We start from the raw sequence: 17,211 nt of genomic DNA, 5'->3' as shown, positions 1-17,211 counted from the left end.
CTCATCCAATGTGCATGTCAGCATAAATTACCATATCATGTCAATATCATGTGCATGTCAATAACATCCTGTAGATACTACTGCAAAACTGTGCTGCTGGTTGCCACAGTGCAGCGCCCGGAGCGGTGCCCATTAGGACACAACTAGCTTCTGTTCACCTTTTATTCATGTTTTTTCATATGGTTTCTTAAAAACCACTGCGTCTTTAGACAGGTCTTTATATTTAGTAGGTAGTAAAGGATCAATTATTGCTTTGAATCTTTGGTTTGAGTCTTTGGTTTGAATCACCTGGCAGTTTTCAGATAATTGTTTTCATTTGCATTTGATTATGTATTATTTGCATTATTTGTTAGGCTATTATGGGCTGGTGGGCTGATTTTACCAATTGAACTGAGAAATACAATATGTTTGATGGCTAATTTGAATTATACTTGTTTCATTGTTTTTACTATGTTCTGGCATTATTGCACACGCACGCGCACACGCACGCACGCACGCAATATTATCAACTATCACTTATTAACAACATTTTTAAGATAGTATAGTAAGCTATACACTACATGTGACATAGAATCTGGAGGTAACATTCAGGTTTATTTGAAATTAAGATGTCTTCTTGAAACAAGCAAGTGAAAATTGTCCAACCGGCGAATGCTTCCGGGGCTGCGTTGACAATTGCTTCCGTTCAACATTTTGTGAGAGAAGCTCGGGACACCGAACGGAGGTAATGTTATGAAAGCAGACTCTCGTTAGCTAACAAAAAATCTTCAGCATTTTTGTGGTTTTGACCGCAAATGATTTGGCACATACGTAACCAGACATAAACGAGAGGATTGTCATGAATAAACGTGACGGATGTATTGCTGTATTTAGCCTATCAGACGGACCTTATGGAATATTGCTTGCTAGCTTAGCATCACTGGTAAATTGTTATGGAGGTCATAGCGACACATGCACAACAGTAGCCACTGCTAGGACAGTGTATAGCGAGACGTGTTGGAAAAATGTGTTAATATATTTTTGGTTTTAACATTGATAATTAACCTGCATACAAACCACGAAAAAATGCTAGACTAGCTAGCTATTGATCTCAGTCTGAGCCTGCTCACACAGTAGTACCCCGAGCAGCCGCCAGAGCTCGCTGTGTTTAGCACTAGTATTGTCTTTTGCTGACAAGGGACAGATTTTGAAAATGCCCCCTGGCGGCCGTATGGGCGGTGATCTCTGTAACCACCCCGAATAGTGATATTTCAACTACACAAACCATGCTGATAACATTTGGTGCTCTTGATAAGCAACGTTACAACGGTATTAGGTAGATTATCAAATCGTCCATCCAGCTACTCTGGTAGGCCATGTTACTTTTGTAACGAGATGTGACCTGATTTGGCCTGACTGCAGCTAGCAATGTCTATGGCCAGGATACTTTGTGAATTAAAATGTAGTTGTAGTAGACACGTTGTGGATATTATAAAGACAACAATTAATTTTGTTTTCCTTGTGCTGACCTGCAAGCGAAGCGGTCGATCAGGATGCTGTCCTTGTCTCGGGCGTTGTTGTGCACGGCGGCGCGCGCTCCGGCTGCCGTCCGTCAAGGCGGGGTGACTGCTGTCACACGGTTCAACAGCACTGCCACTCAGGTATTATTGGCGCTACTAGAGGTTTCTGATGAGTCTGCTGAACTGACAGTGTCACATAACATTATCTCTGTGGTCTTATTAGGAAAAGCCCAAGAAGACCATATTTGGACCATTGAGTGATCAAGACAGAATCTTTACCAACCTCTATGGCCGACATGACTGGAGGTAGAGACGCTAACAGCTGTTGATATTATAAATGCAGTGCCTTTAATCAACAGTATTTCAAACAGGTAGCCTATCCATAGATTCAATCTCTCCCTCCTTGTGTCTCAGGCTGAAGGGGGCGTGTAGCCGTGGGGACTGGTACAAGACCAAAGAGATCCTGCTGAAGGGAGTCGACTGGATCCTCAGTGAGATCAAGGGGTCTGGCCTGCGTGGAAGGGGAGGAGCTGGTTTCCCTACTGGCATGAAATGGAGCTTTATGAACAAACCTAGTGATGGCAGGTCAGTGACAACTCCACCCCTTATTTTCCATCAAGGACCAACTCTTTAAGAAGCAATATGAGAAAGTTCACAAGTGCCATTATTACTATGGCAACAAAAGCCATAATGTCTGACCTCTCCCCCTCAGTATCTGACCTCTGATCTTCATGGAGTTCGTCTGCAGATAACTCCATTCTCCATCTGTCCTCTAGGCCCAAGTATCTAGTGGTGAATGCTGACGAGGGGGAGCCTGGTACCTGCAAGGACAGGGAAATTATGCGTCATGACCCCCACAAGTTGGTGGAGGGTTGCCTGGTGGCCGGCAGGGCCATGGGGGCCCGCGCTGCCTACATCTACATCAGAGGGGAGTTCTACAACGAGTCTTCCAACCTGCAGGTAAGACAAAATGGTAGATGGATCGAAAGGTTGCCAGAAAAGCTGCTATTCTAAGATCTATAGGGGAAAAAAAATTATATGTCATATATATATATATATGATAATCACAGGTCATACGTGCGTGACTATATTTGTACGTATTTGTATATTCAAATCCTGTTCTGACCTCTAGGTGGCCATCAACGAGGCCTATGCAGCTGGATTCATCGGAAAAAACGCCTGCGGCTCTGGCTACGACTTTGACGTGTTTGTGATGCGCGGGGCTGGAGCCTACATCTGTGGAGAGGAAACGGCCCTTATTGAGTCCATGGAGGGCAAGCAGGGGAAGCCCAGGCTGAAGCCTCCATTCCCTGCTGACGTGGGTGAGTTACTGTGGTAGGAGGGTTGAGGACTCCTTGTGTCTGTTAGGGCTGTCTCAAATACCATTTTACAGGCTTCAAATATTTTTTGGTGTCAACAAACAAATGCCGAATTCTATATCTACTGGTGACAAGCTGAGCAATGCGCCCGACCTTCCCTCTTTGTGCAACTTTTGGCTCCTGCTACTTGTAGATTGTAAGCCTATGCATCCCTAATGCTAGCTAAATAGCAAACTAGTAGCTAGGTTAGGGCTTTCAATTTAAGAAGCATTTTAGCCGCTGTCTCTCCTCTGCTCCAGTGTGTGTGTGTGCGTGTGCGTGTGCGCGTGTGCGTGTGGCAGCACCAGAGCGGAGGAGAGACAGAGGCACGAACCAGCCCTAACCAGAGACCGGCAGAGAGTATTTTGAGGGAGAAAACACAGGCATGAAATCTGCTTCTGTTCAGTTGCAGTCACTTAGTGTAATGTTATGACGATGTTGGTAACAGTTTGGAAAAAAATGAAGCTCTGGATACTGAATTTAGCTCAGAATATCAATGTACTGAACGAATAGTGGAATACTCTAATAACCCTAGTGTCTGTTGACCACTATATGAATGTACAGTGAATGACATGAATTATTCATGATCAACCACATGCTCAGCAGATTATGTGCCTTTTCCCCAATATATTATAAACAACCTGTCACCCTTTCGCTTTATTAAGTAGCAACAAGTTATAGTAATATTGATGCTATCCCTCCTAGGGTATGTTGGTAGGATATTGATGGAATCTACGTAATGTCTGTTGAAGGTGTGTTTGGTTGCCCAACAACTGTCGCCAACGTGGAGACTGTAGCCGTGGCCCCGACCATCTGTCGTCGCGGTGGCACGTGGTTCGCTAGCTTCGGCAGAGAGAGGAACTCCGGCACCAAACTCTTCAACATCTCCGGCCACGTCAACAACCCAGTCACCGTGGAGGAAGAGATGTCCATCCCACTCAAGGAACTCATTGAGAGACACGCAGGTACATTACATCATGTAGTTTATCATGTGCGCTAGTATATGGACTCTACTGCAATAAATACTTCTTATGTAAGGATTCAGATGAAGGGCTGCCTCTTTACTTGGAAGTTCCTAGATCATGGGTTCCCAAACTCCATCAATGTGGGCCTCCCCTCTGAAAACAGTGACACACCCGCGCCCCCCCAAATTTGTCCATTATGCAAGGCAGTGTTAGCTAGCCCATAACGTTACACAGCTAAGTTAGCTTGGTGGCACCTGTTGCTAGTTAACGTTATGACGTTTTCGCACAATACATTCACGCCTGCGGGGGGAGGCTCTCTCTGCACTATCCACAAATTTAGTATACATCTCTCCCATTATTTATTTTGATCTTCTGACCTTTAAAATCACGTTTCATTCATAAAAACCAGACATTTTAAAAATAAAAAACCCCTGAATTTCTTTGGGGCCCTCCAGGGGAGGCACGCCTCACAGTTTGGGAATGCCTGTCCTAGATTAAAGGGGTCTTTAGGCATCTAGGCGCAAAAATTCTACTACAGGGTGTTTCAGGCGTCTTGCTTGCATAACATGACCTCCAAGTCCAACATTCTGAAAATAGTATTGCTTTGAACGATTTTTCTGATTTTCTCAAGGCAGATGTTACAGGAACCAATCGGCATTTTACCTGAAGTTCAATTCATCGGACTAGTATACTGTATATGTCTCCCATCAGGTGGCGTGCGCGGGGGCTGGGACAACCTCCTGGCTGTTATACCTGGCGGGTCCTCCACGCCCATGATCCCTCGTTCCGTCTGTGATTCCGTGCCGATGGACTTTGACGGCCTCCTCCAGGCCCAGACTGGCCTGGGCACCGCTGCCATCATTGTCATGGACAAATCAGTGAGTGATCCAGCTATCCCAATTTGAATTGTGTATCCCTAGTTCTGTGTTTTAGCTGATCTCCGGTCTGTTGCAGTGAGACAAATGGTACTGACATATGATATTCTGTCATTGCAGACGGATGTCATCAGAGCCATTGCCCGCCTGATTGAATTCTACAAACACGAGAGCTGCGGCCAGTGTACCCCCTGCAGGGAGGGTGAGGAAGCGCTGCACATAATTCTCTCTTCAGTCCAATGTTTTTAATCCTATCTCAATGCTTTCATTGGTATTTGATCGAACTAAGGGATACGCCGACAAAGAATACAACCAAGACATGGATATGGAAATGTCCATGTCCAAAACAACAATAGCTTTGACTAAGTAAGACTGAAGCTTGACATCTTCTACCATGTGTAGGAGTGGACTGGATGAACACAATGATGTGGCGTTTTGTGCGCGGCAATGCCAAGGAAGCCGAGATCGACATGATCTGGGAGATCAGCAAGCAGATCGAGGGGCACACTATCTGCGCCCTGGGTGACGGTGCCGCCTGGCCTGTCCAGGTAATACCACAGCTTGTGCATAGATAGATACACAGCACACCTAGATACAGCATGCATACTGTAAAGGCAATGCACATACAGTAGATACGGAACACGGACACATAATTGCTCTGCCAAGTATTTAGTAACATCCTTGTTGAATATGGTTGACTTTCAGAGAAATGCCTTTTAATATGATCCTGTTAGCTATTTCCTAATTATGATGATTGACCTCTGAGTATGGCTGTCGGCTTGAGTTTTCGGTAAGAAATGGTGTCCCTCTTCCATAGACTTATGAGATAAAGACATTCCATGTCCTTCTGTAATAAACCGCTTTTGCTTGAGGCTCAAATCCCATGTTGGAGAGATTCATTTGGAATACACCTGGAAAAGGGACACTGGACTGTGTGATATTGTGTGAGATTGGGGTCTGTCTTTTATTGTCATCAAAACACAACGCAGAGCTTAATAAGGACAATGATAAAAGACAACGAAAGTCATCATCCTCCTTCCCCTTCTCTCCTCAGGGGTTGATCCGACACTTCAGGCCTGTGATGGAGAGCAGAATTGCCGAGTTCCAGCAGAAGCAGCAAGCCAGAGCTTGAATCCCTCCCTTGTGCCCCATCTTTCCTGGGTTGTTCCCAGTCTCCTTTTCCTCTTCATTCACAATGTATTTAAAACAAGACTGTGTCGTCTATCACTTGATTGTGAATCATTGCCTTCCTGTACCTGCCTTTGTTTGAAGTCGCCAATAAAGTTCTATGAACTCTTATGTATTTTTAGATTCAAATGTTGTATATATTACAGTATTACTATTGCTCATTTAAGACTATAAAATGTAAACTGCTTTACTTGTTTCTGTATTTTAATTACAGAGTGTTTATTTTCTGTCATGCTAAACATCTGAAAGGCAAGTTACTCAATATTACTGTTTCATATAAATGGACATACTTTTGGACGACCAACAGAAAAGCACTTTTCATTGTGAGACCATCTCAAACTGCTGAAACCAAGTCAATTACGAAAACAGAATAATAATAACAGAGACACTAATTAGGGGTGGTACAAGTACATTTCTGCAATCCTGGCAGCACTATTCTGGATGTACTGGAGCATTTGGAGGCTCTTGCCAGGGATATCTGTGAATTTATTCATCTGTATTATTTTCCCACAAATAAAAGCGATTTAAGTAGTTATAAGATTTTTCCGTCAGAGGATCACTTGAGTGGTACGTAGATTCAGTGTTTTAGTTTGTCCACGTCGTATCGGATCGGATGTTAAGATTTGATTCTAGAGCAGCGTCTAGCGGCGGACAACTGCTTTCGCTGCAACCCGTATCACGTGACTAAGGAACATTGGTCCTTCCTTCCGACTTCATTTTATTGGATGCTTTCAGAGGTAAGAAACGTCTGAATTTTGAATTGATTGCCACAATTTTGCTACCGTTGCCTCTGTTCTCGTGCAATCACAAAACTATTTAGCTGGAATCAAAGGACATTAAATGCCGCATGCGTAGTAGTCTTGTTAATACTGTTTTATGCGTGAAATTGTTTCTGCTTTTCAATTAGACGTTCTCCATCGTTGCCCCCTCTTTTTTGTCAACCTTGTTTTGTCTGTAATAGCCTATAGTATACCAGGGTAAAGTTTAACCAGGGTAGCTTTTCGCATTGTAAACGAGTCTTTGTGCAATGTCGTCGTTGTATTGTGAGTTGTTTACATTGTTTATCAGATGTATGTTTTGCAATGATCATTTTTGTCCGTATTTCGAAAAGTCATTCTTGTCCCTCCCGCGATATTTAGGCAGCTAAAGCGCGCGCCGACCACCGTCATTCTCACCACAATCACTATTTAGTGCTCCAGTAATACTGTTGGTAGGATATTGGTATCTTGATAGACTGTTGCCATTAATTACTTTAATCTCAACAATATTTACAAATTTGGTATCGGCCCTATTCAGTGTTTTATGACTAAATTTATATTTGAAAATTATTCATAATCTTATTGTCAAGCCATTGATGCAATTTGATGGCCACATCTAGTAATGTTTTCAATGTCTTGTTTGAATTATTTAAAAAAAATTCCCAGCACTAAGTGAAGGTGATCACATTGCAGCCAGAATGGAGTTGGACGTGATGAAGATAGAGCAGGTTGTTGTTGGGGAAGGGGTCAGTTCCACTGAGACCATCAAACCAGACCCTGTCATCACGCCCACTTTGCAACCCTGTAAGCACTGATATTTTTTTTCAGATATTATTTTATATTGTACATACACAACCATGAGTACATTTCCTGTAACAGTACACACACACACCAGACCATGACATTCTGCCATGTGTCTTTGTGAAACCAAACAGCCTTAATTTCTGACTTGTAAACCTCCTTTCCCCCTTGCGTCCCCCCTACAGATCAGCATGATAGCCTACAGTGTTTCCAGTGCTTCATCACTTTCTGCAACTCCAAGGCAAAGGAGAGGCACATGAGGAAGAGCCATCGGGAGGAATACAAGCAGCAGCTCCAGCAGGTGTGGAAATAATATTAGTTCATATATATTTAATATGTATTACAAATGTATCAAAGGGAGCAAAACTACCTATGGATGTTGATAACCTCTCAAACGTTATTCTTCTCTCTGTGTTTTGTGTTGGTTGGCAGACTGACACTCTGTTCACCTGTTACGTGTGTGACCGGACCTTCCCATCCTCTGAGGAGCTGACCCAGCACCAGGCCTCTCACAGCCAGGAGGACAAGCCCTTCCGTTGCCCATACTGCCAGGGAAGCTTCCGGACCTTTTCTGAGGTGAGGTGACACAAGGAGCTCTGTAGTGTAATGTTGTTTACCGTTCAGGTTCATAGGCTCAATTAATAATTTTTGTTTAGATTTCGTTATCTGAGCTTCTTTGAATTTATAACAAATCTTTCTATTGCTTGATTAGACTAAGAACAAATAACAGTCTTCCTCCTGTCTGTGTCTGTCTTTCAGCTGACAGTTCACAGACGAAATCTGTGCACAGAGCGGCAGTGCATCTGCAAGGACTGCGGCATGGTGTTCCGTGGTCCCACCCAGCTCCGCACCCACCGCCTCTCGGTGCACCCCCAGCCTTTGGAGGAGGCCGATGACGAGACCAAGACTCACCGCTGCGGCAAGTGTAGTCGAGGGTTCAAGACCGAGGAGGAGCTGGTGCAGCACCAGGAAAACTTTGCGGGTGACCAGCACTGCAACGTCAAACCCCAGCCAAAGAGACGAGGTCGCCCACCCAAAAGAGCAGTTGAGGCTGATCTTGCAGAGGGAGAGGCAGCTGGCGTTGAAGCTGAGGAGGGGGGGGCAGAGGATGTAAGTAAGGAATCTCCAGCAAAGGGAGGGAAGCGAAAGGGACGCCCCCCAAAGCAGCAGCAACAGCAAGAGGATCTGAAGATACCATGTCCTGAGGTTGATTGTGACCTCACATTCTCCTCTCTCTCCCTTTTCCGGGCTCACAAGAAGGAGAAGCATTTAAAGCCTCCACCCCCTCGCAAGGCTCATCCCTGCACAGAGTGTGAAGAGAGCTACGCCAGGCCTGAGCAACTCAAAGCCCACATAGCTAGGGCTCATGGATCTGGTCGGCACAACTGCCCCACCTGTGGCAAGAGCTTTGGCCGTGAGAGTAACCTGAAGGCCCACCAGAAGACCCATAGTGAGGGAGAAGAGGTGCCAGACAAAGGGAAAAGATAATATGGGGAAAGAGAACACTCTTATTGTGGACAATTCATGTAAGAGTTCGTGAACTGGGAAGTTATGTTTTGGGGGAATCATGGGGATGGGATTTTGTATGTTTATTGAAAGGGTTTGGAGTTTGTGAAAAACTAGGATATGAACCATTCGATTGGATAAGGTTGTTCCAGGAAAGTTGTTTTTAAAAGTGATTTTAGAAAAACAATTGACTGTAAATAAACCGCTTATACTGATGTGTAAATAATTATAAATTGCAATTTCGCCTCAGAACTTAATGCAGCGGGCCCTCTTTGCTTTCCATATTGCCTAAATTTCGCCTTTGGGAAAAAGTGAGTTTTTATATTAATTTTAGGGATGTAGATGTAGGTAGGTATGATAATATTGTTTTGGTTTTGCCTAGTAGGAAGATAAATGGGTTTCATGATAACCATAGACTGTTTTCAAGACCCTCTAAAATTCAAGTTGCAAATCACATTGCATGGACCTTGATTGGAGGTCTTCAAGATTTCATTATTATGAGAAAATCCTGTCATTTTTTGCATCCAAAATGAAACAATAATGGCATTAAACTAAATGTGTGATTTAAAATACGTGTGTTTATTGTTATTAAAAGTGATGGATTCAACCTTGATGATTGGGGTTGTGATCAGAAGGACCTTGTGAAACAGCGCAATCTAGATTCCACCAAGTGAAAGGGATTTTGGTGGATACTACTTAAAACTTTGGCAGTGACTGGTTACGGCGGAAGTAACGATTTCAAGCATTTTAGCCACATTTCAGCCATGGACATTATATTTGGGTTGTGGTTAGGGATGCGGTTCTAGTTGGCTAGGTTTTGAAAGCAGAATTTCACAAAATATGATTCTGCGCCGTAAAAATAGCGGGTGCTTCTATTCTTAGGGTCCTCGTGATTGTGAGGCGGTAGATAAGTCGCCGTAAGAATAGCAGGTCTGCCTAAAACTTTACTACTACTGTACATTATTACTAGGCTATAGTTTATTTGCCACCAGCCAAACTCTGTTTCCCATGATGCAATGGTGCTTCTTTAGTTCAATTCCGGGCTAACCAAAGTAGTGTTCATGCTAGTAGCTAGCCAGCTTATTCACAGTTCTCTTAATACATCCATAGTTCACAGCCACATTTTTCAGCAGCAAAACATTATTTGAGCAATGGAAGGTGGACTTTGTGTAGGGCTTTCAGATTTGGAGACGCCGATAGCAGGTATGACAGGAATCTCACCTCCTCACTTGGAGCCTGCGATGCCCCTCGAAGGACGGCCAAAAAAATCAATAAGCAAACGCAAACGCAAACGACGCAGGTCTGTATTTGGGCTGAGGAGAAAGCCAGGGAACAGGATAAGGCTTCCGACTGACCCCACAAAAAAACGCTTCCGTCCGAAATCTGTCTTTTACATATTGGTGCCAAAGAACCCTCCCGAGAAGCAAGGGGAACATGAGCAGCCACTGCAGGGGGACACCAGCAGCAACGCTGGGAGAGAACCGCTATCCCAGACAGAGGCACAGCCAAGCCCCGGTAACTTAACCTCACCCGCGGCAGAGAACCCTCCCGAGAAGCAAGGGGAACATGAGCAGCCACTGCAGGGGGACACCAGTAGCAACGCTGGGAGAGAGCCAGCGCTATCCCAGACTGAGGCACAGCCAAGCCCCGGTAACTTAACCTCACCCGCGGTGGTCGCTCGCTCCTCCCGCGTCATCAAGATACCCAAGAGGTTCCTTGATCTTGAGGATGACATGATCTCCTGGTCGTGGTGGTACTCCTATGTAATGGGGAATAGCCGAGGAAAGCAGTCTGTGGAGTCCTCAAAGCTCAGCCCCGGTTCTTCACACCTCGAGAGACTCAAAAAACAACTGTCCCAGTATAAAGGTCCTGGTGGTAAACGTTGGACCAAAGCGAAGAGCGGGAGATCCACGCGAGACAAAAATGTTGACAAAGTGGCGAGGATGAGGAGATCCATGCTGAGGAGGAGGGAGGAACTCAAGAAACCGACGGTCCTTGTCATTGGAGCTAACGTTACTGCTGCAGGAACGGTGTCAACTGAGACTCGGGAGCAGGCTGTGAACTACTCTGTAAATATCAAACGTACGGACTTGTCAAAAAAGTTTTTTGTTTGATCGATAATATCTCTGTTGCCACTGTATTACTAGCATTGTATCTATATAATTGGAAAGCCTGTACATTTCCATTTACAACAATGTCCCATTTGTAAGGATCATGCATTTATGGGAGGAGCAGCAGAGCTGATATGGATGTGGTCCCAAGTGAAACGTGCCAAATTTCCCTGCCAGTGGAATTTACTCTATTGTTTTGAGTTGTTTGGGGGATTGGATGATTGAACTCCATCAGTAACAAGGAACGAACAAGACATAGCCACAGACACACCCTGGCACCTCCTCTACATGCTGGTCACACATTGCTGTAGGATAGTGTTCCATTCCTCAACCAGCATTCATCGCAGGTCAGCCAACGTGGTTGCGTTGGTCACTCTAGCACTTATAACACGCCCGACCTGATTCCATAAGTGTTCAATTGGGTCGAGGTCGGGGCTGTTGGAAGGCCATTCCATTCTGTCAACCCTAATCCTAACCCTCAGTGCTTGGAGCAGACACCAAATTTCCACTTTGGTAGAGAGCAGCACCCAGCAGCATGGTAATGCACCAGGTCTTGCCAATCACGTGCCAATCAATCAATCAATCCCCCAAACAATGCAAAACAGTAGAGTCAATACCAACAAGAGAATAAACTGTAAAATGTCTTTATATTTGTGTTGTGCATGCTATAGAGTTCCAACTGACATTATAGATGCCGCTGTTCAGCCTGCCTAGCGTTTGAGCTGTGTCTCAGACTTTTTGATCACTGTCAGTCAGAGTGAGAGCTGTGTGTGGTTCCTCTCTCCTCAGGAGAAGATGGGGGTGGTGGTGAGGGGATGGTGGACTTACTATCTAATATCAAACGTAAGGACTCAATATCTATAATCAGTTTGTGTGTTTTGTGTATTCTAGATTGTTCAGACTTATGTAAAATGCTGCTGTCACAGATAGGAGAAATAGCCTCACTTATCGCTTGAGCTGTGTAGCCTGCTAGCATGAGTCATATAGGCCTACGGTAATCACAATACTATACTTAGCCTAATTCAAGAGTTTCTAGAGTCTCAGACTTTTTTGTCACTGTCAGAGTGAGAGCTATGTCATTTTTTCCTCAGGAGAAGATGGGTGTGGTGGTGAGGGGATGGTGATGTTGGATGCTGAAAATATCAAACGTAAGTCCTCAATATCTATAATCTCTTTGTATTTGTATGTTTTGTTCATATAGAGTTCCGACTGACATAAGATGGCGCTGTCACAGATAGGAGAAAAATTAGCCTCACCATCCTGATCTCACGTTCATTGTCAGTTTCGCTCCAGAGATAAGTATGGATTATTGAGCTATCTCGAACGATTTCTCTCTGATTACGTTGTGACCGGGCCAATCAGGGACTGTGTTCTGACTGCAGTCTTGCACTCCAGTAGAACGTAGTCGCTGATTGGTTCCCGTAGTTTATGCGTGAAGGCCTCTCTCAAAGCAACAAACGTTAACGTTAGTAGAATTAACACAGCCCTAAGTGCAATTATTGCAGAAATAGGCTCAATAACAACAATTAAACAAGTACAAAAGTATGCACTAGTGGAGTTTCTCAGAGGAAAAGACGTTCTTCTGACTGGATTTGGCAAACGTTTTGTTATGCTGATTGGCTGAAGGATATGATAGGGGGAAGTACAGACAGATCTGTAGAGAGAAACTGAAAGTGAGCTTGCTAGATCAGGATGGTCTCACGAGGCTAAGGAGAAATAGCTTCACCTATCGCTTGAGCCGTGTAGCTGCTACCCTATGAAATACGTTTTTTTTATTTTCCCAAATACTGTATTTTCCCGTCTACATTTCTTTACCTTTTTATAATTTAAGTTTTTTTTTTTTTAAGATATTTAAAAAAAAAGGCATTTCTGCTTTATTAGGATAGGACAGTGTAGGTGACAGACAGGAAAGGTGGGAGAGAGAGAGAGGGGAAGACATGCAGCAAAGGGCGTGGGCCGGATTCGAACCCACACCGCTGCGGTAAAGACTAGCCTTTACATGGTAGCGCCCCAGCCCATTGAGCTAGTTTTTAGTTTTTTTGATGACTTGGTGTCTCAGTGACAGACAAGTTGTGAGATGATGTAGGGTTCTCCCCTCTCAAAACCCCAAACCCCAATCGAAAACAGAATCTCACACATAAATGACCAGACCTCTGTCTGTCTGTCTCTCCGCATTTTCCTGACAGCATTAATATTTGGCACAGTAGTTAAAATAGCTAGTAGCTCTCCTTCAAACTCTGGCTAGTGCGGTGCTTATACATAGGTAGTGCCCTGGAGGCTTGAGCATTTTGTAGGACTACTCGTCTATAATTATACAATTATGAAATCATTTAGGTTAGCATAATAATCAGGCCTACTTTTGATTAAAAAAAAAAAAAAAAAAAAAAAACGGATAAATTATGGAAAATTCTGCAGTATTCCACATTTTACAGTTCATTCCATTTTTATGACCAAATTCTGTGATTCTGTCTGCTTTTTCAACATTGCAGAAATCATAGGGCTCTAAGTCATACTGTATACTATAAACACTATACTTAGTAGCTCAAGTGCTAGAGCCTCTCAGACTTTTTGATCCCTTTCAGTCAGAGTGAGAGCTGTCTGATTCTCTCCTCAGGAGAAGATGGGGGTGGTGGTGAGGAGATGGTGGTGTTGGATGCTAAAAATATAAAACGTAAGGACTCTATACCTATAATCTGTTTATATTTGTGTGTGTGTGTATATTTTGTGTATTCTAGAGTTCAGACTGACATTATTGTGCCACTGTCACAGATACGAGAAATAGCTGCCGCTTGAGCTGTGTAGCCTGTTACCATGGGTCACATACAGTTATCACTATATTATATACTACTTAGTTTAAGTGGCTCAGACTTTTTAATCACTGTCAGAGTGAGAGCTGTGTTTCTCTCCGCAGGAGAAGATGAGGATGGTGGTGAGGAGATGGTGGTGGACCCTGGAAATATCAAACGTAAGGACTCAGTATCTATACTCTGTTTATATTTGTGTTTTGTGCATTCTAGAGAGATCCAACTGACGTTATGCAAGATAACAATGTCATAGGAGAAATATTTTCACCTATCGCTTGAGCTGTGTAGCCTGCTAGCTGCTACCACGGGTCTTATACTGTAATCACTTTATATACTTAGTTGTCTCTAGAGTCTCTCAGAATTTTTGATCACTGTCAGTCGGAGTGAGAACTGTGTGTGATTCCTCTCTCAGGAGAAAATTGGGGTGCTGATGAGGAGATAGTGGTGGTGGTGGATGCTGAAAATATCAAACGTAAGGACTCCATCTATAATCTTTTTATATTTTTGTATTTTGTGATTACTAGAGTGTTCCAGCTAATGTTACTGTATATAAGATGCTGCTGTCACGATAGGAGCCTGCTCCTGTTACCTGCTACCACAAGTCATACTGTAATCACTATACTATATACATAATTAAAGTGTTAGAGTCCCTCAGACTTTTTGGATCGTTGTCAGTCAGAGTGAGAGCTGTGTGATTCCTCTCCTCAGAAGAATTAGAAGATGAAGAAGAAGAATCAGAAGAAGATGAGCATTGTGATGAGGGGATGGTGGTGGTGGTGGTGGAGGACGCTGAAAATATTAAACGTAAGGACTCAATATCTATACTCTGTTTTGTGCATTCTAGAGAGTTCCAACTGACGTTCTACAAGATGCTGCTGTCACAGATAGGAGAAATAGCTTCATCAAGCGCTTGAGGCGTGTAGCCTGCTATATACTGTAATCACTATTTAGGTGCTTCGAGTCTCTCAAGACTTTTTGATCATGGTCAGTCAGAATGAGAGCTGTGTGATTCCTCTCCTCAGGAGAAGATGGGTCTGGTGGTGAGGAGATGGTGGTGGTGGTGAAGCAGGGAGACATTAGCCATCGGGTGAACCTCTCCAACAAGAGGATGCTCCACCTGCTGAAGAGAGCCAAGGTCCAACTTATTAAGGTCGACCAGCAGAAACAGCTGAAGTCATCACAGGTGAGAATGAGGATGAAGCACCTTTGAATGTATTTGAATTGATTTAATGTAGTATTTGAATTTAATGTAAATATATTAGTTAATTTACTGTGTAGACAAACGCATGTGACCGGACCGGATCCGCTTCAGCCCCGGATGTTTTATGAATAGCCCCGGATCCTTCTCATTTTTTTCTTACAAAAAATAAGAAAATAATAATAATTTTAAAAAATGCCCTGGGCCAAATCTATTAATCTGTCATTCCGATCATGCATTATGGCCCTCAAAAATAAGATTTTTGTTATATTTTTTGCAATTCTCATTACATCCTGACAGCAATAAATAAACAAAGGTGTAAAATGAAATAAATCTTTAATCTGTGGAAATTGCAGGACTGTACCTGCCTGTCAACCTACCTGCCTGCCTGCCTAGTGAATGTAATTTGTTTTCCCCCAGTTTGGAGGAGTGGCTTTGGAGGGAGGCAGGGGGCAGAGATTTTGTCAGTTGCATTTTTCAACATTTTTCAGAATTTAAAGTCTAACAGGAAATCACAAATAGATTTTATTTATTTTTTGATTGATTTTATTTATTTTTAAGACAGGGACAAGGTACAGTAGACATTTACCCTATAGAATAGGGAGAGATTCACTGTACAAGGTTATAGCTAGACAGCTAATTTCCACCCGCAGTCCCTGGGCAAATAAATATACAGTCTTAAAATAGTGGGGCAAATAGTACACAGTGGGAAAGTTACATACATGCTGTAGAAGGAATACAAAAAAGTTATGTAGCAAAGATTTCACTCATTCCTATACCCACATCCCAACCTCCCCATACCCTTTCTCAAACCCTAGGTAAAATCACCATGTGGAACATGGGATATGCACATACACAGTAGGTAGCCCCTGAGCCCCTTTTTTGAAACTTAGAAATGCCCCTGATTCATCATTTTGGTTTAGATTTAGTTGCCTTTGAATTTACTGTATAACTATTTTTCTATTGCACCATAGTCTTTTGGCTAAGAATAAATAACAGTCTTCCCCCTGTCTGTTTGTGTTTTTCAGCAAACAGTTCACAGACAAAATCTGTGCATAGACCGGCAGTGCATCTGCAAGGACTGCAGCATGGTGTTCCACGGCCCAGCCCAGCTCCACAACCACCGACTCTCACTGCACCCCCAAACCAAATGGACAGCCCCCTAACCCCTTGGCTCCACTGCGGCCGTCAGCGTCAGCATCGACATTCTACCATCAAAAATCAAGAAATGAACCTCGGCAATTCTCTAACCTCGGACACTGGCGTCAAACGCGACACAACAGCTGCAGGGGAGCCACTGTCATTAATTACAATGGATTAATTTCCTTAGCGTCTCATAGTTGATGGCTGACGCTGATGATAACGAACCCAGTGGAGCCAAGCTGTAAGCAGCAGCAAGAGGATCTGAAGATACCATGTCCTGAGGATGATTGTGACCTCACATTCTCCTCTCTTTTCCGGGCTCACAAGAAGGAGAAGCATTTAAAGCCTCCACCCCCTCCCAAGGCTCATCCATGCACAGAGTGTGAAGAGAGCTACGCCAGGCCTGAGCAACTCAAAGCCCACATAGCTAGGGCTCATGGATCTGGTCGGCACAACTGCCCCACCTGTGGCAAGAGCTTTGGCCGTGAGAGTAACCTGAAGGCCCACCAGAAGACCCATAGTGAGGGAGAAGAGGTGTAAGAGTTCATGAACTGGAAAGTTATGTTTTGGGGGAGTCATATTGGGGTGAGATTTAGTATGTTTATTTAAAGGGTTTGGAGTTTGTGAAAAACTAGAACAACCATTTGATTGGATAATAAGTTTGTTCCTATAAAGTTGTTTTTCAACATAATTTTAGACTGTAAATAATACTTATACTGATACGTAAATAATAATAAATTGCAATTTCCCCTCAGAAATTAATGCAATGAGGTCTTGTTTGGTTTCCATGTTACAAAAATGTCACCTTTAAAAAAAAAAAAAGAAATCTGGAATGTAGATGTAGGTAGGTACACTATTGTTTTGGTGTTGCCTAGTAGGAAGATAAATAGGTTTTATTATTACCATTTATATTAAGAGTTAGACTTTATTTCATGTTTTAAAGACACCCTCTAGAATTTTTGTCTAATCAGGCAAATTACATCCCATTTATATTAAGAGTTAGAC

At 43.3% G+C, this 17,211-nt stretch overlaps 3 protein-coding genes across 5 annotated transcripts; all 3 read left to right on the top strand.

Moving 5' to 3' along the window:
* The first annotated feature begins 689 nt into the window (after positions 1-689).
* ndufv1 (NADH:ubiquinone oxidoreductase core subunit V1) lies at positions 690-6,237 on the top strand. Of its 2 annotated transcripts, none has more exons than XM_084455444.1 (11): positions 690-724; positions 1,516-1,640; positions 1,723-1,805; positions 1,914-2,084; positions 2,276-2,459; positions 2,632-2,821; positions 3,610-3,822; positions 4,534-4,700; positions 4,818-4,899; positions 5,100-5,245; positions 5,752-6,237. In XM_084455444.1, the coding sequence occupies exons 2-11, from the start codon at positions 1,533-1,535 to the stop codon at positions 5,827-5,829; spliced, it is 1,422 nt and encodes a 473-aa protein (XP_084311570.1). In that variant the 5' UTR covers positions 690-724; positions 1,516-1,532; the 3' UTR covers positions 5,830-6,237. The 2 variants fall into 2 exon arrangements, with proteins under 2 accessions (XP_084311570.1, XP_084311571.1); XM_084455445.1 differs by having other exon boundaries at positions 700-724; positions 1,521-1,640.
* A 1,083-nt stretch (positions 6,238-7,320) lies between these two features.
* On the top strand, positions 7,321-16,784 carry LOC311322880 (uncharacterized protein). The gene is made up of 6 exons (XM_084454998.1): positions 7,321-7,447; positions 7,630-7,745; positions 7,877-8,020; positions 8,204-8,908; positions 10,360-11,019; positions 16,408-16,784. The coding sequence occupies exons 1-6, from the start codon at positions 7,342-7,344 to the stop codon at positions 16,744-16,746; spliced, it is 2,070 nt and encodes a 689-aa protein (XP_084311124.1). The 5' UTR covers positions 7,321-7,341; the 3' UTR covers positions 16,747-16,784.
* Positions 13,979-16,423, top strand: LOC311323210 (uncharacterized protein). Of its 2 annotated transcripts, none has more exons than XM_084455396.1 (5): positions 13,979-14,026; positions 14,278-14,337; positions 14,577-14,669; positions 14,888-15,048; positions 16,092-16,423. In XM_084455396.1, the coding sequence occupies exons 1-5, from the start codon at positions 13,999-14,001 to the stop codon at positions 16,227-16,229; spliced, it is 480 nt and encodes a 159-aa protein (XP_084311522.1). In that variant the 5' UTR covers positions 13,979-13,998; the 3' UTR covers positions 16,230-16,423. The 2 variants fall into 2 exon arrangements, with proteins under 2 accessions (XP_084311522.1, XP_084311521.1); XM_084455395.1 differs by having other exon boundaries at positions 14,574-14,669.
* Positions 16,785-17,211: the final 427 nt, after the last annotated feature.

Source organism: Borostomias antarcticus, assembly GCF_949987555.1.
Source record: "Borostomias antarcticus genome assembly, chromosome: 21".
NCBI classification, from domain to species: domain Eukaryota; kingdom Metazoa; phylum Chordata; class Actinopteri; order Stomiiformes; family Stomiidae; genus Borostomias; species Borostomias antarcticus.
This window is presented reverse-complemented; position numbering and strand designations above follow the sequence as displayed.